Genomic DNA, 25,900 nt, shown 5'->3' with positions numbered 1-25,900 from the left:
GGCTGCAGCCCGGTGGGCCCTGGGCCCCCCAGTCCAACACTGCTAATTACTAATCAGCCTTATATTGTGACATTTCTATTCTATGTGTACTGTATATTGTGAGTGGGTCCCTAAGCTCAGTAAGTGACAGCAGCACAGAGCATGTGCAGTGAATCAGCAGAAAAGAAGATGGGGAGCTACTGGGGCATCTTTGGAGACACAGATCTTTACTGCTAAAGGGCTGTGGTTGCCTTGGGAAGCACAAAACATTATGTACAACATTTCTAGCTACTTCTTTAGTTAGGCTTTAGTTCTCCTTTAATGAAATGAGAGCAGTAAAAGACCGTGTGGGTAGGAAGGAGGGTGGGTGTGGCTTGTGGGAGTTTATACTAAGGAGGGGGCGTGGTTTAAGTGGGAGGAGCAGCGTTGCTGGGACTATACTGCAAAGGAGGAGGGCGCAGTGATAAAGGCAAAGAGTGACTGATGGAAATGAGGATACAAAGTAGCAGAGAGGAGGGACGGGCAGCTGACAGTTGCAGCAGGGGAAGAACAGGATAAATACAGATATTAGATACAGATATTAGATACAGATATTAGATACAGATATGTACAGTAACACACAGGGCAAGTAACAGGGAGAACATTTTCTATAGGTTTTGTGAGGAGCCAAAAAACTGGACTTTACCAAATCAAGTGGCCGGACTTGTGGAGGCAGCGGAGGAGAGAGCAACAAATGAGCGCCAGGCTGGGAGTCTGAGGAGCACAAGAAGAGCAACTGTCCGAGAGCTAAACAATGCCGGGAGAGGAGCGGAGGCCACACAGACTGAGCCGCTAGCCGGGCAGCACAAGAGTTGGGACGCTGGCCATGGTGCTGGCGGGAAGCCAGACTACGCAGGCGCACTGTCTCCTTAGCCCTGTGAGCAGCCCAGTCACAGTCTCGGCACAAGCAGCCCGAGGAGCGTTACCATGAACTGCTTCATCCCACCCAAGTCTATCAACTGGGACACCGTCACACGCAGCACCGCGCGCCAGCCCAGGAGCTTCCCAAGCGCAGGATGCCGGGGGGAAAACGAGGGCTGGTGGCACCGCAGAACACGTTTTTGGAGAACATTGTCAGGCGCTCAAGTGGTAAGCGACCCCCCCCTTATCAGCCTATAATGGGCTCGTCCTACTCTAGTCTGAGGGTTTGAGCGTGAGGTACATTGGCCATTCATATGCGGCACTTTGGGTGGAGCATTTTGTTTTTTAATTGGCTTCAACTAAAAGTACCAGAGTTGGTTATCTCTCTCTCTAACTATTTAATTCCACCCTCAGCTGTTTATATTAAAGTATTCACCACTCTAGTGATATCTCTATGTGCGTCACAGCAGGACAAAAACCCAAATATTAAATCTGCAGCAACTTGTTTCCCTTTCCTGACTGAAATACTGATAAGTCCCTGTATGACTGTGTCTCCCCACTAGAGATTCTGCTGTAAACGGGCTGTTCACCTTTAAATTAACTTCTAGTCTGACGTAAAGAGCGATATTCTGAGACAATTTGCAGTCGGGTTTCATTTTATCATTTAGCACCTCAATTTGCATTATAAACAAACTGGTAGCTAGGATCCAAATTCCCCTAGCAACCGTGCATTGATTTCAATAAGAGACTGGAATATGAATAGGAGAGGGTCTGAATAGAAAGATGAGCAATAAAAATGAGCAATAACAATACATTTGTAGCCTTACAGAGCATTTGCTTTTTAGATGGGGTCAGCGACCCCTATTTGAAAGCTGGAAAGAGTGAGAAGAAAAATATAAAACTATAAGAAGTAGATCATGAAAACCAATGGAAAAGTTGCTTAGAATTGGCCTTTATATTACATACTAAACGTTTAATTAAAGGTGAACCACCCTTTAACCTACTTCAGGCTCATTAGTGGTCTTCATTGTATTTCATGGGGTATCACTGTAGTTTCTAAGCAAAGTTTTCTCCTTCTATAGATGCCCCAGTCTTTTGTAGCCCAGGATAGACTCAGCTGCGATTCCGGTGAAGAAGCCGCCTGAGGCGGCTCCTCAAAATACCGCCCCCCTCGCCGGCTTACCCATCTGCAGGGGGGGCATTCGAGGCAGGAACACAAGTGCAACTGCGCTCTCCCGCACTAGTAAAGCCGAATTTCCGGGTTCAAAACCGGAAATTCGGCTCTTAAAAGTACAGGAGCGGCTTTTTGCCGCCCCGGGAAATGTATCTGGCGCTGCCGCTTGGCTGAGCGGCCCTGGACAGACTCTGTAGCAACATGCAAGCAATGGTGTGTAGCTCTAGCCTCAAAAAAATAAATAAATGCAAAATAAAGAAAAAAGAAACATTTATAAGTAATAAAATAGGTCCCTCACCAGGGCAACCCCCCAGTCCAAGGGTTGCCAAACAATTTTCTTTAGTATGTAGATTTCCAAGTGAGGTGAGGCCCATTCAGTAATAAAGCAGTAGCCCAAATATGATTAGGTTAAAAAAGACTTTATTAGGACATGTAAGTAGGGTTGCCACCTGGCCGGTATTTTACCAGCCTGGCTGTTAAAAATGATGGTTGAACCCAATGTTATTAATAGGGAAAAAAAAGATAAATATATAGGAAAGCCGGTATTTTTTTCCAGAAAAGGTGGCAACCCTAACGCGTTTCGTGTCTGAATAGGCTATTTCTCCTTCGATAGATGCCCCAGTCTTTTGTTGCCCAGAACAGACTCTGTAGCAACATGCAAGCAATGGTGTGTCGCTCTATCCTCCAAATAAATAAATAAATGCAAAATAAATAAAAAAAAAGAAACATTTATAAGTAATAAAATAGGTCCCTCGCCAGGGCAACCCCCCAGTCCAACGGTCGCCAATCAATTTTCTTCAGTATGTAGATTTCCAAGTGAGGTGAGGCCCATTCAATAGTAATGCAGTAGCCCAAATATGATTAAGTTAAAAAAGACTTTATTAGGACATGTAAGCCTAACACGTTTTGTCCCTGAATAGGCAGTTTCTTCTTCTATAGATGCCCCAGTCTTTTGTTGCCCAGGACAGACTCCGTTCACTATTCCTAAATCACACATTTAATTCCTCTTCGGCTTATGTATGTCCTAAAAAAGTCTGTTTGACTTAACAACACTTGGGCTACTGCTTTACTAATAATGGGTCTCACCCCATTTGGAATCTTGCATATTAAAAAAATTGATTGGCAACGCTTGGACGGGGGGTTGTCCTGGTGAGAGACCATTTTTTACAACGTATTTCTCTTTATTTTGGACCCACAATTCTTTTGTTTAAAGGACAGAGCCACACTCCATTGCTCATGTGTTTAATTCCTCTAGCTGTTTATGACTATAAATGCAGATAATTGTAACCCTGTAGCCGTAAAGCATATATCTGACACCCCAGACACAGAGTAGGCTTCATCCTCTCGATGTTTTCACTGCTGTTATGTCATTTAGAGATAAAGGCAGCAAGAGATTCCCCACTCCAATCCCAGCTCATCACACACTGTTTCCAATTCCGATAAATAATCCACGGGGGGCATATGTGTTAATGTATACTGGGATCTCTACCATAGTGACTGCTAAATTAATTGTATTAATCACAGGTTAAATAAAATTCCTATACAATGTGTGCCTTTATGGAGATAGTTTGATGTTGGACTGTGTCTGTTTCTTTTTTGGAAATATTCATACAGACAGAGTATGATTGTATTGACTAATTCCCCTAATCATTTTTATCGGAATGACAAATTACATCTTGGAACTGGTAATATGCTTTGTACTTGTCCCGGAATGAGTGGGCTACAGCCGTTTTATTGGACAATATATGTATTTTTATTCTTTAGGGGTATTAATAAGTGGCAAGGTTATTTGCACCCAGTATGTACAGATCAGGCTGAATATCAAGGTGAAAACTCCAGAGAGAGGTCAGACAACCTGTCTAGTGTCCCATTTCTATATTTTCAAACTAAACTAAACTTCAGGTTGACATTGAGAGCTTCTTGTGTTTCTAGCAACCGAAACATATAAAAACTAGAGAAATGTATCTATTTCAGATCTGTTATTTGTAGAACACTTTTAAACCTAAATTTACTATTATTATGCAAATAACCTAGAAACGGTGTTCTAACCACGAAAAAGCTGCTTACTAAACATAGCAAACAAGTGGATATAAACGGTGATGTATCAAAATTGAGCTAATACATTCCATTGCATCTCCTGCATCATTTCACCCTAATGCATGGCGTACTATACAAGATATACAGAATACAGTAAACACCATTGAAATTGTTTTTTAATTTGATATCAGATGCATTTCCCAGTTTGTAAGAGGCTTCTGTGAGTGCAGTTGATTTGAAGGCAGTGTAAAAATCAGCAACAGTTTTGTGTTGTTTAAAACAAAGAATTTATATATATACAGTCCAGTGTTATTCCTACAATCCCATTGCATTGTATAACTTTTATTGTTTGCCACAAGAGGTCATCGTAAGTCTTTTTTTTTTTTCCTTTTTGGACACTATTGCCGTAACTCATACACGTTAAATGCTCTACTCATTTTACCGATCTCCGAGATAGATGTTGAAAAAGTTCCATAATAAATTTAAATTAGTATTGAAATAAATAGAAATGAGCAGAAGTCAGTCTGTTGTGGTTTGTTAATCACTGGGTTCTGTTACACCAGCAGAACCAGGAGCCCAGAGCATATCAACATTCAGACTTTACTGCTTCTAATAGCGAATATATTTATGAATAAATACAAAGTTCTTTCATGGTGCAAAAAAAAAAAGTTTTTTGGGTGGGAGACCCCTCTAATTGGAAATGGACTTTTAAATCAACCAGGGTCAGAAAATGCTATCAAATACATCTCTCTGTTACATGTTATATTCATTTTTTTCTGATGCAGTAGAAGTATTTGTTTTTCCTTTACTATGTTATATCAGCAGTAACCTTCCCCAGCCTCCCGAAAAAGATGTTTAGTGAATCCCACAAGACACTTTTACCCACAAGTGCTTTTTAAAAAGAAACTGGTTTTGGTTACATTTCATTTTTATTTGTATGCTTGTTAGTTGTGGTGCAGAGCTTTCTGCATTAAACTGCTCTTTTACCTTGCATCTGATTAACAATACACCAGGCAGCTTAAATGCATCTTTTATTTATTGATCAAACCTAGATCACAAATTATGGAGCTTATAATGTCAATGGCCAAAAGCTGGCCTTCGCTAGAAGTGAAGGTTTATAGATTCAAGCTCTCAACTCATTTCAACTGGCATGTAAATTCCACTGATATCTTGTTGAATATGCAGCTTTTGAACAGATATTTAGATCCTATTAGATATAGTTAAAGGGAGTGTCAACCCAAAAAATATTTTTGCCTAATAAAAGAAAACATAATTCTAAGCAACTCTAAAAAAACACAGAAAATCAGTAACAAATGTATATTACAAGTTATTATAAGTTATTTGTATATTTATTGCTAATAAAAGTTTATCTGTCCTATTCCATATCTGCCCTGATGGCTCAGACTGTTGATACAATGTAAGACAAGGCAGCTGATTAACAGACCTGTCTTTGCTGGGGAACGTAAGACTTGTTTAATAAGTAACAACTAGGGGGTAGATTCACTAAAGGGCGAATTGTCGCTAGCGTTAGCCACTTCGTCTTTTAGTGAATCTGCTCCCAGGTGTTACTAAAATGTTGATTTCAATAACAATTGTTTTTATGAACTTTTAAAAGCACTGAAATTTGTAATAAATGTGTATTGGAAAATGTCTTAGAATTGTGTTTTCTTTTATTAGGAAGTGTTTTATTTTGGGGTGCACTTGCCCTTTAAATGTTGTTTTACTTATCTTTTATATATCACTGCTGTGTTTATGCTCTGTCGTTGGTCACTTCAGTAGTGAGTAGTAGTAGTAGTAGTAGAGCTTACAGTTGAAAATGTCTTATCACAGTAGAATCGGTTGCATTAGGTACCAGTTCGCTAGTTTTTATGCTTTCAAGTAATGGGAGCAAATTGACACAGAAAAGCAAAAAACATACAAATTGGACTTAGTTTGTAAACCTCAGAGGTGCAAGGCAGCAGTGGTACCTACTGTCTGCAGGGCCTCGAATGTGAATGTTTGGATTAAGTTGAAATTCGTCTCTTTTAATGAAAGCATTAGCCCCATTATCCAATATGAATCGTAAATCAGATTTCTTTGTAAAACAGCTTGGTTCAAGTATTATTTAGTTTGTAGTATTCATAGTTGATTGCTTTCTTCATTAAACTGTAATATTCCTTCTCCTTATTAATAATACACCTGAGTCTGTTTATAGTACAGGTATGGGACCTGTTATACAGAATGCTCGGGACCTGGGGTTTTCCGGATAACGGATCTTTCCGTAATTTGGTTCTTCATGCCTTAAGTCTACTAGAAATTCATTTAAACATTAAATAAACCCAATAGGCTGGTTTTGCTTCCAATAAGGATTAATTATATCTTAGTTGGGATCAAGTACAAGCTACTGTTTTATTATTACACAGAAAAAGGAAATCATTTTTAAAAATTTGGATTATTTGGATATAATGGAGTCTATGGGAGACAGACATTCCGTAATTTGGAGCTTTCTGGATATCAGGTTTCCGGATAAGGGATCCTATACCTGTACATCTTTTATTTACTGATCAGACCTACATTGCAAATTCTGGAGAATATATTTTTAATGGCTTGAAGCTGCAGTAGCTGTGGGTGGGCCAGGGGCATAACAGACCTTTTGAGACCTTAGCACAGATTCATTCAATCTTGCACATGTGCATTAGTTAAATATCAAAACGTTACTCTACTATGTATGTATGAGTCTGCCGGTCAAGGGATGCCTGGGATAGGCGAGTTAGATTGATGTACTATTGGGGAAAAAAATTTCGCTAACACATTTGGTCCTAACCAAAATAATTTTTTATGGGTGTATACAATATTCATTCTAATTTCTTTTAGCTGTGTGTGCAAAATTATCTTTTATGTCGACTATTAAGCAAAACTGAAGGGGTCATATACAGAACCCTGAGACTCAAGTGCAAGAGCGTAAACGAGTGTAAAAGTGTCCCCAGTTATTGCTCATCCTTAAAACACTTAGGTCTGGGGTGGAGTTCTGAACCTAGCATCTAGTTGCAGAGAAGAGTGTTGGTGGGTGAAAGGCAGTTTTTTTTCTATGGCAGGCTGTAATTACAGGTATAAGATCAGTTATCTGGAAATCAGTTATCCCAAAACCAGTTATCCAGAAAGATCTGAATTAGGGGAAGTTCATCGTCCAGAGAGTCTATTTTAATCAAATAATTCTATTTTTTAAAAATGATTTCCATTTCCTCTCTAGTACATTGTACTTTATTTTAAATAAGATATACTTAAAACAATTCTATTGGCTATAGTTAGGGGCCGATTCATCAAGGGTCGAATATCGAGGGTTAATTAACCCTCGATATTCGACTAGGAATTGAAATCCTTCGACTTCGAATATCGAAGTCGAAGGATTTAGCGCAAATTCTGCGATCGTACGATCGAAGGATTATTCCTTCGATCGAACGATTAAATCCTTCGAATCGAACGATTCGAAGGATTTAAATCCAACGATTGAAGGAATATCCTTCGATCAAAAAAACTTAGGCAAGCCTATGGGGACCTTCCCCATAGGCTAACATTGAGTTTGGTAGCTTTTAGCTGCCGAACTAGGGGGTCGAAGTTTTTTTAAAGAGACAGTACTTCGACTATCGAATGGTCGAATAGTCGAACGATTTTTACTACGAATCCTTCGATAGTCGTAGTCGAAGTTCGAAGTAGCCCATTCGATGGTTGAAGTAGCCCAAAAAACTTCGAAATTCGAAGCTTTTTACCTTCGAATCCTTCACTCGAAGTTAATGAATCGGCCCCTTTCAGTTTTTTTAGTAGACTTAAGGTATGGAGATCCAAATTATGGAAAGATCACTTATCCAGAATACCCCAGGTCCTGGGCATTCTGGACAACAGGTCTCATACTTGTACAGAAATCCTTGTGACTTGTGACTGTTGGCATTTCCTAATTTGCATTTGTAAAAAGGTTTGCTATTTTGGAGCACATAGACCTGCTGCAGTTAGAAAAATGCAAAAACATGGTGAATTGTGCTTGTTTTTTTTTTCCACTTTTTACCCTGCCCTGCATTTAAGAAATACCCCTTGTGTTGTTTTCTATGCGCACCAAAATATGTGCACTGGGTGGTTAGAGCGCTTCTAAGATGCTCTGGGTGCTTATACTTACGGAATATGTAAATTAATGATTATGTCGTAAAATTAATAATGTTGGTATATTTATTGTGGCTTTATCTCAGGTCATCTATTTTATAATAACCCACAATGTCCTTATTCAATTAAAAAAAATTGTTTTCAACAAATTCCTCAAATTCTCGAGAAAGGCTTTGTCCTCCCCATACACAAGGAAGAATTTTAGTGTCCCATCCATATGTATTCCTTGCATCAGCGTGCAGTTTGTTTATAGATATCAATTGAAAGAACGGGAGTCCATATAACTATTCAACATGGCCGAAGGGACCAGCCCTAGTTCCAAAGGCAGTCAAAGTGCAAAAAGGTTTATATCAAAAAAGATATATGTCCCAAGGCCTCTTAGAGTAAAAACAAAAATAATTTATTGATATTCACATTTAAAAAGTATTCAGTACATACCACCCCACAAATCCCACCTTACGCGTTTCGCACCCTCATAGGCGTGTGACTAAGCGTCGGAGGGTGCGAAACGCGTAAGGTGGGATATGTGGGGTGGTATGTACTGAATACTTTTTAAATGTGAATATCAATAAATTATTTTTGTTTTTACTCTAAGAGGCCTTGGGACATATATCTTTTTTGATATAAAACTTTTTGCAGTTTGTTTATAGCCCTGTTTACAGAACAACTGGAGAGAGGGTAAAACAAATGTATAATAAGAGCTGTGTTACACTATTGCAGAGAATAAACAGCAAAAAATGGGTAATGATAGGAGTATAAATCAAAGAAGCATATCCACAGCAGACCAGGAAATCAAAGAGTATCTTTCACTTACTAATAAGCTCACAGATACACTGACGCCTAGGGGAAAAAATTCTGTGTTTCCAAAGTGCTACAACCTCTCATCTTCTGCGCAGCAAGACTTTTTATTAAAATACAAATTTAATATATCTTTTGTGACCCTGGAAACTGTTTAGCAACCACTTCCAACAGTGGAAGGAAAATTGTGAATTTTATAGTTTGTGCCAGTGCGCAGTTTATGAAATAAAATTTATGACTGAAAAAGTATTTGCTCCAAAAGATTACACCACCTTCAAATATACCTTAGAAGTGTGCAATGCACAATAATGAAGAATATTACATTGCGAAATACAAACTTTTAATCTTATTTGGGCAAGTTTATTGCTTTTTTTTATGTACATAGAGGGTATGGGATTCATTATCCAGAAACCCATTAGCCAGAAAGCATACGAATTACAGAAAGGCCATCTCCCATGGACTCTATTTAATCCAAATAATTCAAATTTTTAAAAAATTATTTCATTTTCCTCTGTAATAATAAAGCAGTACCTTGTACTTGATCCCAACTAAGATCTAATTAATCCTTATTGGAACCAGAACCAGACTATTCAGTTTATTTAATGTTTACATGATTTTCTTATAAGGTATGTAGATCCAAATTATGGAAAGATCTGAGCATTCTGAATAATAGGTCCCATACCTGTACTTTAAGGTCTGGGATGGAATTCACTGAATGTCTGCCTTTTTAAATGGTGCTGCTGTTCTGCTGTAACTGGAAGCCCCTTCCCGGAGATGCTGACTGTGGTCATAAATCATTCGACGTTGCAGTGGTATAAGTTAATGCTTAGAAGAAACTGTCTATGAAGGTTTTTATTCATCTGAATCATCCTTTAGTAATAGTCTAAAATAACTAGGCAAGCACATTAGCTTGTTACTACTGGCAGAAAACTGAAGCATCTTTACAAGAAAAGGGAAGTTTAAAAAAAAAAAAAAAACTGTTGAAGTGGAGCTCAAGACTTGACAAACAGAATTCATGTTATAGCGCAGTAGTAGTGACATTTTAGGCTGCTATCCCTGTACCCTTGTTCTAGATTTAGTAACACTTTTGCTTTTTGTGCTTCTTCTGAGTGCTAGCTTATCTGGTCTCCCTTGAGGGTGATTTTCAGTGGATCTGTAAGACAACTGCTGGTGCAATAGAATCAAAACTGATTGGACAAAACAAAAAAATCGATTTGTTAATTCAGTACTTACTGTCCATCCAGCCCTCTCTTTCACACACTTCCATTGATGGACTGCTCCTGAGAAAATTGTCCATGCACATGTCTGTCCGACTTGCACTAGAGAGAAAGGGCAAGTGATAAGAAGGATGTACTTGTATGTACAGCTGAGAGTTAAGGTGGCCATAGATGTAGAGATCCACTCGCTAAACAAGAGGATCTCTCCTCGATATGCCCACATTGAAGTGGATGATATCGGGCTAATCATAATGGATCCGATACGGGCGGGGGGATCGCGGGACCGCATACACGCATAAATGTGGCCGCAATCTGATGGGATTTTTTAACCTGCCCGTTCGAGATCTGGCCGAAAGTGTGGGCATATCGGGGAGCATTAAGGCCACCTTAAGAACTGCCATTACTAGGCCAAAATTGAAATTGAAACTTCTAAAACGTATTTCTCCTCAATGCAAGCTGCGAAAACCACCGCCCCCCTCCGTACGGCCTGCATTTTCATTGGCACCGGGGGGGGGGCCCTGAGGGGTTGCGTTCCCTGGCGCAAACGCACCCCCTGCTCCCCCAGTAGTTCCGCCACTGGCCTCATATGTCAGCTTTATCACTGCCAGTGTTTTATAAATAGTGTTGTGGAACAACAGAAGATATTTTACACAGTTATTCAATTGCTATCAAACGCTTATGGGTGGAAGTAAAAATTCAAATTTTCAATTAGAAGTTTCTAGTTTTTAATGGCCAAAACTGTCAAATTCGATTAGGCAATTATTAAAATTCGATTCAAGTTGTTTTTGAAAATTCAAATTCATTTTTCGAGATTTATCATACACTGGCACTTTAAGAACTCAAATTAGTTTATTCGCCATCTAAAACCTGCCATATTGCTGTTTTAGTCAATGGAAGACGTCCTCGGATCAATGTGGAGTTGTATGCAGCCTTCCTGACAATCAAGGTCTTTTTGGAGAAAAAACTCGAATAGAATTCACCCGAGTTTTGAATTTTTTTTTTTTTTTTTAATAAATTTAGTTTCATGGGAGTTTTAAAAAAAACTCCCATGAATTCGAAATTCGACCCTTGATAAATCTGCCCCTAAGTGTTAAATAATCTAGACCATAAGAAGGTTTTGGGCTAGTCAGGCCTGGATTTGTGGCAAGGCCTACGGCTGCAAAATTTTGGGAAAGACAGACGGGCGCTAGGACCATGCAGCCTAGGGGAGCTGCAGAGGGAAATCCAGCCCTAACCTAACCATCTTGTTTTGACAATGGCTATCTAAATGATAATTTCTAATTATCCTGCATATAAATAGGCAAAGGGAATTGGAATTTGTAACATATTTCAATAGGATCATGAATCAGTAATGACTAAAGTTCATACTTCTACACAATTAAACAGTTAAACTGACAAAGCGTTGAAGAATCGCTAATTTACGAGTATTTAAGTTGCCGTGGTGACAGCTGAATGTAGAAAAATGCCTACTATCTGCGTAGTGTAGCATTCCGTGTCTGTGAAAAAAAATTTTTAAAATGAGAACAATTAAAATAGAGAATTATAAAAATCCTCCACCCAACAATATTTAAATTAAGTGGAAATTTATTTCAGTATTTAAATGCCATATATTCTCAGTATGCTTCAGTAGTGATATTTACCAGTTCAGAGCGAATAAAGAAATAATACATTTTTATGCTAATTGCACAGCATTATTCAGTGCCACAACAGTTGGAAGTTGTGCCATTCATCCTTTGAATAAAAGATCATGGAACATATTGCGTTGTTTGGCAATTGTTAGATATTTTTAGTAAATCCATCAAGGGGTACTGGGAGCTGTAACTCATCAACAGCTGGAGAGTTACAGGTAAATGAATACTATAATCTTCTTTCTTTGTTGTCCTTTCTACCCCACTTTTCTTTGTGGGGATAAAACATCAAACAATTGCACCAAACCCGACACAGAGTAGAGCACTCTGGTACAGGGCCGCCATAATAATTCACGGGACCCCATACAGCAAAATTCCCCAGATCCTGCCTCCAACCCCCACCCCAGATCCCACCCCACAGTAAAAAGTCCACACAGACACCAGCGCTAAAAAATGGTTAAAAAAAAAAAAAAACCCTACAAAAACATTGGTGGTCAGGGGCCCCATAGAATATTTTAAAAAAAACATTGGTGGCCAGGGCTTCAATAAAATAAAATAAAAAAAAAGACATTGGTGTTCAGTGGAACTTACCTTAGGTTCTTCTTCAGCTTCTTCGGTTTCCTTCGGCACCTTTTGTAGCTTCGGGTCTTTTGGCGGCGTCAGTACTTCAACTTTGGGTCTTTTCGTGGTCTTCAGTGCGGCTTCAGGTCTTCGGCACAGCTTCAGCAAAGCTGTTAAGGGGGGACCGGCTAATACAAAAAGTGCAGCACAGCCGGATCCCCCTTTAGCAACATATATGTATAGAAAGACACATCCGCACACGTTTCCCCCCCGAAACATTGATGTTTGGTGGCTAAATAAAAGGGGATACTCCCCAACTGCATTAATCAGTGTGTGTGCGGATCCGTCTTTCTATACATATACGTTGCTAGGAGACCTGGCCGGGTCTATGGAAGAGACGCACCACCAGGATTGGTGAACTACAGGTGTGCGGTAGGAGAAATTACATTGGATCCCCCTTTAGGCCTGGGCCTGGTACAGCTGTACCCCCTATGTCTCTCTGATGGTGGCCTGCTCCGGTGTATGTGTGACTGGATTTGCACACATTGGGACTAGGGATGGGCGAATTCGACCCATTTCGTTTCGTCAAAAATTCACCACCGGCGAAATGACGCTGACGCCCATTAAAGTCTTTAGGCGTCAAAAAAACGTTGACATGCAGCAATTTTTTTTTGACGCGCGTCATTTTTTTCTTTTGCCACATGACGCCATACAAGTCTATGGGCGTAATTTCCGCGCCGAAACAAGGCTAAAAAATCCACCCATCCCTAATTGGGACCCAACAAAAGCCTACAAGGGTGCCCTATGTGGATGTAGCATAGGGGCCCCACGTGCCATTAATCCATTTCTGAAGAGGTATGTGCCTAGGGCAGGGATCCCCAACCTTTTGAACTCGTGAGCAACATTCAGAAGTAAAAGGAGTTGGGGAGCAACACAAGCATGAAAAACTTTCTGTTTTCTATTTGTGACCTTTTTTCTAATATTGAAGAATATTTTGGGAGGGGGGTCGTCGACACTTTATGGGGGTTATTTATCAAGGTCCGAATTTATCTCAGTATTTCTAATATAAAACTCCGAGCAACTACAAATTCCCGAATGGACCTTATTTATGAAGAAAAAAGCCCGGGCAAAGCGTTGGGCAAACTTCGGAGCTTTCCCCCGAAAACTCCGAATTGTTTGGAGTTTTCCGCAAAAGCTGCGTTTTTTTTCAGAGTAACTGTCAATGAATATCTGACACCCAACTGCTGCATGAAGAGAGAATGAAGAAAAACAGATGCTGAGAGAGGAATAGTGAAAAGATGCAGAATATTTAATTGATTGTATTTACAAAGTTTCTTATTTCATTGTGATGAAGCTTATATTAAATTTTCATTTGCACGATAGTTCCCCTTTAATGAAAAGAGAACATTGTGGGGTGAATGTGCATAGAACACTTCAAAAGCATGTCTAGAGCATCACTTAAATAAATCACTTAATAAACAGTTCTAGGGGCAGATTTACATAGGGTCGAATATCGAGGGTTAATTATTCGACCATTGAGGTTAAATCCTTCGACTTCGAATATTGAAGTCGAAGGATTTAGCGCAACGATTAAACGTTCGATTCGAACAATTTTTCTTCGACCTAAAAAAACATTAAAAAGCCTATGGGGACCTTCCCCATAGGCACTTCGGTAGGTTTTAGGTGGTGAAGTTGGGGGTTGAAGTTTTTTTAAAGAGACAGTACTTAGGCTATCAAATGTTTGAATAGTTCGATGGTCGAAGTAGCCCATTCAATGGTCGAAGTAGCCAAAAAAACCATTCAAAATTCGAAGTTTTTTTCCTCTATTCCTTCACTCGAGCTAAATAAATGGACCCCCTAATATATGTATGAGTTTCACTGTTTATTGTTGTAAGGACTTGTCAGCTGGGGTCAGTTAAACCAAATAATGTACTGCTTGTCAATATTGTACAGGATAACAGCGAAGGCCAAGGCTGGAGAACACCAAGATCATGAATAGAATAACAATACATTACATTTAGGGGCAAATTCATCAAGGGTCGAATATCGAGGGTTAATTAACCCTCGATATTCGACTAGGAATTAAAAACCTTCGACTTCGAATATCGAAGTCGAAGGATTTAGTACCGAAAATTCGATTATTCCTTCGATCGAACGATTAAAACCTTCGAATCGAAGGATTTTAATCCAACGATCGAAGGAATATCCTTCGATCAAAAAAACTTAGGCAAGCCTATGGGGACCTTCCCCATAGGCTAACATTGACTTCGGTAGCTTTTATCTGCCGAACTAGGGGGTCGAAGTTTTTTTTAAAGAGACAGTACTTCGACTATCGAATGGTCGAATAGTCAAACGATTTTTAGTTCGAATCCTTTGATTCGAAGTCGTAGTCGAAGGTCGAAGTAGCCCATTCGATGGTCGAAGTAGCCCAAAAAATACTTCGAAATTCAAAGTTTTTTTTCTTTGAATCCTTCACTCGAATTTAGTGAATCAGCCCCTTAGTATTAATAGACGTAGTTGTATTCCTTGCTGGTTCCTTGAAAAGCATCATTCATGTGCCTTTGTTGTATAAAAGCCGCCCCATCTCAAGTTGTTTAAGTACATTATGCTTTTAAATGGAAACCATTTGTTTAGTGAGCATTTTTGGCCGCTCTGTGAATAAGCCGTGTTTACTTACTGCACTAACTGAATGCGTGGCTCTATCGCAAGCACTAATTCCATCTATTACTAGATACATGATTTATAAATGAATCTGAAATGGAGTGAGCCATAACAAAGCTTTAACACTAGCTGCTGTACATGCACAAAGGAAACTGTGGTTATACTTAGATGTAAGATTGTTTAATGCACCTCACGGCTATCCATTACAAAGTGATTCGAATGCTGACTTGCCCGTAAAACAGGGTATTTTATGCATCATTGAAAAGGCCTTCAACGCTATTTGTAGTGACATGTGACAGCAATAATTTTTGTTGCTAAGTCAATTGCACATTAGAGATTGTGACTGATATGCAATTCAGTTGGTAGTGATTATGTGGCTTTCTTTTCGCTGTCCCAGTCCTCTTTCTATGCTTTGTGTTGTGTTACGTGGGTATATCCACTTGTTTGGCAGAATTACCAAAAGGGTAGACCTTTGACTTTCCTTTCCTAACTCGTATGTTACCATTGGTTGAGTGGAGAGGCAATTATTTGGACCCCACAATTAAATTATGTTTTAAAAAGCATACAGGGATATTTATTAGAAAAATTATTAAGACAATTATTAAATCTGTTTCCCTTTAGTAGACTAAGATGTAGATATAATGTATTTATAGTCTGTATTGGACTGAGGTACTTTGGCCCATTGGGAACCCAACCTCTAGGGCCCCCCACCAACTAGCAGACCGCCAGCCATAGGGACTAATGGGGGGCCAGGGCCCAGTAAGTCCAACATCCCAGTGGGTCAGTCCTGCTTTGTATATAGGAACAAAGTACAGGTATGGGACCTGGGGTTTTCCAGATAACTGATCTTTCCGTAATTTGGATCTTCATATCTTAAGTCTACTAGTAAACATTAATTAAACCCAAAAGGCTGGTTTTGCCTCCAATAAGGATTAATTATATCTTAGTTGGGGTCAAGTACAAGCTACTGTTTTATTATTACACAGAAAAAGGAAATCACTTTTCAAAATTTGGATTATTTCATTATAATGGAGTCTATGGGAGACGGCCATTCCATAATGTAGAGCTTTCTGGATAATGGGTCTCCAGATAACTCATCCCATACCTGTAGTCATTTAGGTTAAAAGTAGGGATGCATCGAATCCAGGATTCGGCCGATTCCTTCAGTCTGGCCGAACTGAATCCAAATCCTAATTTGCATATGCAAATAAGGGTTGGGGAGGGAAATCATGTGACTTTTTGGCACAAAACAATGAAATAAAAAATGTTTTCCCCTTCCCATCCCTAATTTGAATATGCAAATTCGGATTCAGTTCGGTATTCAGGGGTTTGGGAATCCAAATTAGCTGATTCGGTTCATCCTTAGTTAAAAGAAGACCTACATCCATCAGATATATCTGTTTTCACTAAATAAAACCTGCTTAACTGCTAGTTGTTCCAGACATAATTAAAAAAAAAACATATAAAGCCATCTCTAATTTGGGTCAGATGGGGAAAAAATTCCTTCCCTACACCAAGATCAGACCAGTCCCTGGATCAACTTTATAAGCCTAAAACTGAGATTTTTATCATATACTGATAGACCAATGACCATGGCTATTCATGGCTCCATCATTATTGCTACTGTTTACAGCACCTCCCTGGTGTCGTTGCTCCCCCATCCGGACAGGCTTTACCCCGGCCTGTCCATGGACAACAGAATGTTCTCACATTTTGAAATAATGTGTCCTAAAATTTCTCGATTTTTATAAAGCAAAATACAATAATAGGGATGCACCGAATCCACTATTTTTGATTCGGCCGAACCCCCGAATCCTTCGCGAAAGGTCCGGGCGAATACCGAACCAAATCCGAATCCTAATTTGCTTATGCATTTGCATATGCAAATTAGGGATGGGAAGGGGAAACATATTTTACTTCCTTGTTTTGTGAAAAAAAGTCACGCAATTTCCCTCCCACCGCTAATTTGCATATGCAAATTCGGATTAGGTTCGGCCTGGCAGAAGGATTTGGCCGAATCTGAATCCTACTGAAAAAGGCTGAATCCTGGCCGAAGCACGAATCGGGATTCGGGGCATTCCTAATAATAATACAGATTAGAATGTCTGGATAAGAAATGTTTTTTTAAACATTTTTTTTAAGAAATGTTTTTTTAATGATTTATAGCCTGCTATAAATCATTTCATCATTAAAAAAACCCAAGAGGATTGTTTTGCCTCCAGTATGGATTCATGCTACTTAGTAATCATCAAATCTTTTTTCTTTTTTTTCTGTATTTATAAAATTATTTGCTTAAAATAAAATCTGTGTGAGGTGGCCTTCCCATAAGTCAGATAATAAACATTAGCTTTCTGGATAAGAGATCTTTTACCTGTACAATAAAAATCAGAAGTCTGTTGATGACTTTGTTCCGGTGACAGCTGTTTTAAAACAGGTATGGCTCTACAGATAAAGGATCAATATGCTTGAGCCTAAAGATACCATATATTCCATTTAGTCCTATTAAAGGGGTGGTTCATCTTTAAGTTAACTTTTAGGGGCATTTTTATCAAGGGTCGAATTTCAAATTGAAAAAACGTAGAAATTCGAATTCAAAAAGACAAATCGAATAGGTCCGTTTTCTATCAAATAGGTCTGTATTCGGACGAATTAGAATTGTATGAATCAAAGGAATAGCGCATTCGATTGAATTCGATTCAAAGTTTTTCCCCCAAAAAACTTTGATTTTTCAAAGTCCACCAATTGACTCCAAATAGGTTCTAGGAGGTCCCCCATAGGCTAAAACAGCAATTCGGCAGGTTTTATCTGGCAAATGGTCGAAGTCTAAAGGTGGCCATACATGGATAGATCCGCTCGTTTGGTGATGTCGCCAAACGAGCGGATCTCCCTCCGATATGCCCACCTTGAGGGTCCTAGCATTCGCAAACGGGCGGTCGGATCGCGGGACCGCATCAACGAATAGATGCGGCCGCGATCCGACGGGATTTTCTGTCCCATCCGATCGAGATCTGGCCGACTTTCGGCTAGATCTCAATCGGTGAAGCCCGTCGTGGGGCCCCATACACGGGCCAATAAGCTGCCGACACGGTCTGTCGGCAGCTTTTATTGGCCCGTGTATGGCCACCTTAATTTTTAAAGAGACAGTACATGATACATTTTTGATGTTTGGATTTTCAATTTGGACTATTCCCTAGTCGAAATGCACAAAAAAATTGTTTGAAATTCAAATTATTTTCATTCAGAAATTCACCTTCACCTTTGATAAATCTGCCCATAGTATGTTATAGAATGGCTATTTTTAAGCAACTTTTCAATTGGTCTTCATTGTTTTTTTTTTTATAGTTTTTCAATTATTTGCCTTTTTCTTCTGACTCTTTCCAGCTTTAAAATGGAGGTCACTGGCCCCATCTAAAAATGCTCTGTAAGGATACAACTTTATTGTCATTGCGACTTATTTGTCAGCTTTCTTTTCAAGCCATCTCCTAATCATATTCCAGTGTCTTATTCAAATCAGTGCATGGTTGCTAGGGTAATTTGGACCCTGGTAACCAGTTTGCAGAAATTGCAAACCGGAGAGCTGCTGAATAAAAAGCTAAATAACTCGAAAAAAACACAAATAATAAAAAATGAAACCCAGTTGCAAATTGTCTCAGAATATCACGCTCTACACCATACTAAAAGTTATTTTAAAGGCGAACAACCCCTTTAAAAAGACTAATAGGAAATATATCCCTATTTAACTAAGCCAATAAGTTTCCAGCGACCTTACACTTCCTCCTCAAAGGCAACTGTGTTTCTCCACCTTCTTGTAACTACAGTAATGCTACAATGTTAAAGGGATACTGTCATGGGAAAAACATTTTTTTCAAAATGAATCAGTTAATAGAGCTGCTCCAGCAGAATTCTGCAGTGAAATCCATTTTTCAAAAGATCAAATGGATTTTTTTATATTCAATTTTGAAATCGGACATGGGGCTAGACATATTGTCAATTTCCCAGCTGCCCCAAATCATGTGACTTGTGCTCTGATAAACTTCAATCACTCTTTACTGCTGTACTGCAAGTTGGAGTCATATCACCCCCTCCCTTTTCCCCCCCAGCAGCCAAACAAAAGAACAATGGGAAGGTAACCAGATAACAGCTGCCTGGTAGATCTAAGAACAACAATCAATAGTAAAAACCCATGTCCCACAGTTACATTGAGAAGGAAAAACAGCAGCCTGTCAGAAAGCATTTCTCTCCTAAAGTCACATGATCAGGGGCAGCTGGGAAATTTACAATATGTCTAGCCCTGCCAGATTTCAAAATTAAATATAAAAAAATCTGTTTGCTCTTTTGAGAAATGGATTTCAGTGCAGAATTCTGCTGGAGTAGCACTATTAACTGATGCGTTTTGAAAAAAAACATGTTTTCTGATGACAGGATCCCTTAGACAAAAACATTGTCATCTACACAAATGAAGTTGTTTGTTTACATAGTAATCTGTGAGACAATTCATTGCTATATTTCAGGTTTCTGAATAATGGATCCAATATTCAAACAATGAGACAAAGCCATAATGACTAGATGCTTCTCAAAATGACACGGTTTGTTCCAAAGCCATTTGTTTATATTGTAGCACTTTTCGTTATAAAGGCTTCAAATACTGCAGTCACTTTATAATTGTATCTGTAACATCAGTAGAGAAGTTAAATGTCTTTGGGAGTAATGTTGCATAATGATTTTATTACAAAGGGGTTTTGTTTCTTTGTGTTTCAGAATAAAGGAGGGAAAGGGTTGTCTGCACTGGGATTCCTTTGAGACCATGGAATTGCAAACTTGCTCACTGTCTTCTTAGATATTTGTTCTTAAAAGATTGGTATTAACTGAGGATATATTTTAAATGACCTCAGCTTGATTTTATTAAAAAACCCTACAATTCCTTTATTTTCATAGAAAGACTCAGTTCATAGTAGTAGCAGATTCTCTAACCGGCAAATTTTTGCCCGTGTCTGTTTCGCACCCATCGCAACACTTCATTAGGCACAAATGCACTACAAATAAGCCAATTCAATAATATGTGGCGTTTCGTCCTGGGCACCGAACGCTGGCGACTTTTCGCTAGTGTTACTTCGGCTGTGCGAGCATTTCAAAGCGAAGATGCACTAGCATTAGTTTCTGCCTAGCGAAAATTTACTAGTTTTATTGCTCTCAGGTCAATTTGCATATGGCGGGTAATTTAAAGTTGTATGGACGTCTTTATTATAAATGTTGGTGCAAATGGTTACCGGTTTATATTACACACGTCCAGGGAACCTTAAAAAAGACAAGCGAGTTAATATAATGCCCTAGACATGAGCCCACCGTAAAATGAATATTCCATATGTTATGAAATGTCTGGAAAAAACCGGTTCCCCAAAAAAAAGTTTGTTAGGACTTTTGCAGGCAATCATGCTGAAAAAAGGAAAAGACGCCAGCATTTTTTGAACTTTGATGCATTTTAGGCTCACAGGATAAGTGACAGATTGAGGAAGATCTAGCTGCTTTATAGCACTTCACCTGGTCTGTGGTGGTGAAGGCATCTCTGGCAAGAGGTAATCCGCATTTTAGTGAATTTGCGGAGTAGCGTTCGTCGCAGGAAAGTCGCAGGAAAAATCAAACCTGGCCGACCATTATCAGACTGATTTTTGGCCAGATATCGATTGGGAAGATAAGATGCTGAATCAGTCTAATCAGTGTCGGACTGGGACACCAGGGGCCCAACCAAAAAACTTTGACTAGGGGCCCACCAGTTAATCTTAGACTATTATTCTTCATTTCCTCACTCATCTATTCTCCTTTTCTTTACATACTATGATCTATTATTCCATCTATTTAGCCACTTTGTTCTCATAGAAATAGGGAATGGCCATGAAATAGGCCAAATGTTTAGCAGTATAAGGGCCCACTGACACCTTTGCCCACCGGGACTTTTCCTGGTATCCATGTTGGCCAGTCCGACACTGAGTCTAAAGGACCGATATCGGCAGCTTTAATCTGCCCAAGTATGGCCACCTTAATTTACATGTCCCTAAAGCCTTCAACCCCTGCCTTGGCCTTGCCCTTTAATCTGGAAGCATAAATGGAAATGGAAAGGGACTAGGTTATGTAGTTGCAGAACAGAGGGTTGGGGCAATCAGTGGAGGGCGGGTGATAGTAAGCAGGACTGTGGATAGTTAAACTTTAGGACTCAACTGTAGGATCTCTCAACCAGCTGTATTGTATTGGTGAATAGAAACAAAAACAATAATCTCAGATATTAGGTGGTAATGCATATGCAGTGTTTGGACAGACCCCTGGATTTTAAAATGTTATATTATGTAACTATATAAAGACATTTTGATGGTTTATCCGAAGCTAAAGGATTGCAAGGTTACATTTTGTATATAATGACGAATTTATTTGTATGATGTACACCCCGGAGCTACTAGCAGCAGCTACTTGTCATGGCTGCCAAACACCAGAAAATACCCTGCCATAGACAGTGCTGAGAAGTGCCTTTGTTAAACCACCGATAGAGACAGTTATCAGTAAATGATCACCATTGTCTATTTTTGTAGCTGTGACAAATAGCTCTGTGTATCTTCATCTTTACAATTCAGTAAATAATGCAAAAGCCTTTTAAAGAGGAATAACTTGTTTACCCATTGGGTTACGGAGTCTCCAGAGAAATATTTGATCTCCAATTAATGTAATTTTAATGACACTGATAATTGGCTTGTTTAATCTGAAGTTTTCCACAAAGTCTTTAGTTGGCATCCATTCTTGTTTACTTCTTTACAAAGTTCAGACCTTCTGTTGCATCATGTTTAGAATGACGTATTCCTTCAACAAATGACTAATGAGCAATTGTTGAGCTTATGAAACAAACAGTACAATATGTGCTCCCCTTGCAATTTGCTTGTAGGAACTTTTTCTCACCAGAGATTTAGGTGTTTTGCATTGTCAACTTTTTGTATATGTAGGTTGAAATTTGAATGTATACATTTTGTTCACATAGTTTTTTTTGTCACCACTTTCCTTTTGCCGTGTACAAGGATGCCATATACTGGATAGATTTAAATGACCTGCATAGTTTTGTCACATGCAAATACCAATACATTACTTTCATTACGATATTAATGAACAAGTTGAATAAACATGAAACTCTGTGATAGTCTACTAAGAACCCTACACCAAGCAATAGAATGTACTTTGTAAACAATCGTGTAGCCAGTTTCCTATCCATGTACAAATATCAATCCATGTATCAATATCAAGACCAACATACTTTATTTTAGAAAGTAGTCATTTATGTGACAAAAGCATCAACAAAATCCAAATAGATCATAAAAACCCCACTTTCCAAGTTCCTACTTACTTCATCAGAAAAAGCATATTTTTATTACTTGTTCATATTTATAATTTTGGGATTAGTTTTTGCCTGCAAATCAATCGGTTCCTCATATTCTATATTTGTCTTCCTGATTGCTGTTTTACAACACTTGTATTTATATTCTTTAAAAGAAGCCTCTGTTTAGATTGTATTCCTATTAGCTTCCAAACGTCCCACACATATTGGGAAATGGAATAAAATTTGCAAAGAAAACACATTTGTGAATAAAAATTAGCATGTCACAATGTAATATTCTTCATTAGACTTTTATTACATTGTGATTCTTAATTGCACATTGCAAACCTTTGACACCTGCTTGAAAGTGGCAAAAACTTTTTGGAGCAAAGGTAACAACTTTTTCATTAAGTCGTTTTATTACATACTTTGCTTAGTATAGAAAACTATAACATTCGCAGTCGCTATCCTACTGTCATGTGAAGTTTTTACAAAGGCAAAATTTTTCACTTTGCGAACAATTTTTGCTTCACGACCAATATTAGATTCCCCCATTAGAGTGGTTCTTAATGCTCTTAACATCTCCTTTTTTTTTTTTTTTTTAAACTGAAACGTTTTATTAGTTTTCCAAAGAATTTTTTTTTTTTTTTTCACAGAATATAGCTTGGGGTTTTCAAGCATGTGAACATAAAATATCACATCAGAAATAAAGTAAGAATGAATAAAATAGAATAAAGTAAGTAAAATAAATTAAAATAAAGTAAAATAGAGCGGCTGGGTTATACAGTATAGCAGGCATATACATTAAGGAGAAATAGTATTCAATATTGAGGACATGCATTCCGCAAGTTACCTTAAAGGGATCCATTGTCATCGGAAAACATGTTTTTTTCAAAACGCATCAGTTAATAGAGCTACTCCAGCAGAATTCTGCACTGAATCCATTTCTCAAAAGAGCAAACAGATTTTTTTATATTCAGTTTTGAAATCTGACATGGGGCTAGACATTTTGTCAATTTCCCAGCTGCCCCTGGTCATGTGACTTGTGCCTGCACTTTAGGAGAGAAATGCTTTCTGGCAGGCTGCTGTTTTTCCTTCTCAGTGTAACTGAAGGAGTCTCAGTGGGACATGGGTTTTTACTATTGAGTGTTGTTCTTAGATCTACCAGGCAGCTGTTATCTTGTGTTAGGGAGCTGCTATCTGGTTACCTTCCCATTGTTCTTTTGTTTGGCTGCTGGGGGGGAAAAGGGAGGGAGGGGGTGATATCACTCCAACTTGCAGTACAGCAGTAAAGAGTGATTGAAGTTTATCAGAGCACATGACCCGGGGCAGCTGGGAAGTTGACAATATGTCTAGCCCCATGTCAGATTTCAAAATTGAATATAAAAAATTCTGTTTGCTCTTTTGAGAAATGGATTTCAGTGCAGAATTCTGCTGGAGCAGCACTATTAACTGATTCATTTTGAAAATTTTTTTTTCCCTCATGACAGTATCCCTTTAACTAACCATTTATGCATGTAATGCTGAAAAGAGCAGGGAATCATTTTCATATGCTAACCATGGCATCCAGATTTTATCATAAGCTTCCATATCATTTTTTAACATATATGTAATTTTCTCATTAGTTGCTATATCTATAATTCTTGCTTTAAGCATAGATAAAGGAATAGTAGCCTTTTTCCAGTTGCGTGCAATGATCAGTCTTGCGGCTGTAAGGATATACTGGGACAATCGATGAGTTGGAAAATCTATTAGGTTTTTTGATGGTTGGGGAATCAGTATGCAGTATTTTGGATATTAGATGTTTTACATTAACATCTCCTTTTTAAGGAAAAAAAATGAGAACTGAAATTATTTATTATAAAGTGGCAACTGTTTTAGTTCTGTGTCAACCAGTGGCCTCTGTTACATAACCCGTATCAGTAGAGAAGTTGAATTTCTTTGGGAGAATGTTGCATAACTCTCAATAATAAGGGGTTATATAATATCTGCCTCTTAGATAATTCTGCCGTTGTTGGGCAGGCATTCTCATAATGTCTATACCTATATCTTAGTAAATGTATCTCTATATGGAAATCAGAAATGCCTTAGGCAGTGTTTTCATGAGTGATTTCATCAGTCACAGTTTGTTAGAAGTCACTGTCTCGTTGTGTTTTAGTCATTTTGTTAGTAACCGAAATAACAGCTGAGGTGGGTGTTCCCATACAGAGCTGTAATATGCTGTACGTTTTGCACAGCTAGATAGAACCCTAGGGTAATACATCTCCAGTATAGAGCTAGCACAAACATTTTGCTATATTGATTTTGTTTATTAATAGGCCAATAAAATAACACCCTGCTGTACATAAAAATGAATACAATGCAGTACAAAACAGGCATTGTATAGCAAAGAAAAAAGTAGGGATGCAATGAATCCACTTTTTTGGATTCGGCCGAACCCCCGAATCCTTTGTGAAAGATTCGGCCGAATACCGAACCGAAGCGGAACCCTAATTTGTATATGTAAATTAGGGGTGGGACGGCGAAACCATTTTTTACTTCCTTGTTTTGTGAAAAAAACACGTGATTTCCCTCCCTGACCCAAATTTACATGCAAATTAGGATTTGGATTCGGGTTGGCAGAAGGATTCGGCCGAATCCGAATCCTGCTTAAAAAGGCAGAATCCTGGTCGAATCCTGGATTCGGTGCATCCCTAGAAAAACCCAGTATCCAGAAAGCGCCAAATTACAGAAAGGCTGTCTCCCCATTATAACAAAATAATCCAAATTTTTTAAATAATATTTCCTTTTTCTCCGTAATAATAAAACAGTAGGTTGTACTTGATCCAAACTAAGATATAATGAATCCTTTAATTAATGGATGTTTTCATGAGTTTCTAGTACCGTCACTTTGTTTTCCAAAATCACCAGAAGTTTCCTTGTGAGGCAAATTCCGGCGAATTTGGAAAACCGAAGTGACGCTTATGCCATCCCACCGGCGATTCACATTCTTGCTGATGGGAAGGCATTTTGCGGAGATAAGTCGCCCGCAGTAGTGAAGATTTATCGCTTGGTGATCAATCCCACCATGTGTCACCACCCTCAAGATATGAAGATCCAAATTATGGAAAGATCCATATCCGGAGAACCCCAGGTCCCGAGCATTCTGGATAACAGGTCCCGTACGTGTATAATCTGTATACGCAAGTTATGAGTTATGTTCAGAGCTGAAATTAGCCTGGAAAGAAACTCTTTCACTAAAAAGAAAACTGGGGCTCATTTATAAACACTGAGCAAATTTGCACTTGGGCAGTAACATATAGCAACCAATGAGTGATTTGCTTTTTTCAGTCAGCTGCAGCGTGAGCACTGAAAGCAATCACCTGATTGGTTGCCACGTGTTACTGCCAAGGAGCAATTTTGCCAGTGTTCATAAGTGTTTATAAATGAGCCTGATTGTATGGTTTCTGATCACCGTATGTTGCCT

The 25,900-nt window shown here is 38.7% G+C and overlaps 1 protein-coding gene across 2 annotated transcripts in view; it reads left to right on the top strand.

The window, feature by feature from the left end:
* The first annotated feature begins 346 nt into the window (after positions 1-346).
* The window catches only part of kcnh5.S (potassium voltage-gated channel subfamily H member 5 S homeolog), a 154,299-nt gene continuing 128,745 nt past the window's right edge, over positions 347-25,900 (top strand). For both annotated transcript variants that reach the window (XM_018232289.2, XM_018232286.2), the window contains exon 1: positions 347-1,107. In XM_018232289.2, coding sequence (XP_018087778.1) covers positions 1,035-1,107 — 73 coding nt within the window. In that variant the 5' untranslated portion in view covers positions 347-1,034. The remainder of the gene's footprint in view (positions 1,108-25,900) is intronic.

The sequence above is a fragment of the Xenopus laevis genome, chromosome 8S (assembly GCF_017654675.1).
Source record: "Xenopus laevis strain J_2021 chromosome 8S, Xenopus_laevis_v10.1, whole genome shotgun sequence".
In the NCBI taxonomy this organism is placed as follows: Eukaryota; Metazoa; Chordata; class Amphibia; order Anura; family Pipidae; genus Xenopus; species Xenopus laevis.
Note: the sequence above shows the minus strand (reverse complement) of the source record. Positions and strands in the feature narration are given on the sequence as shown.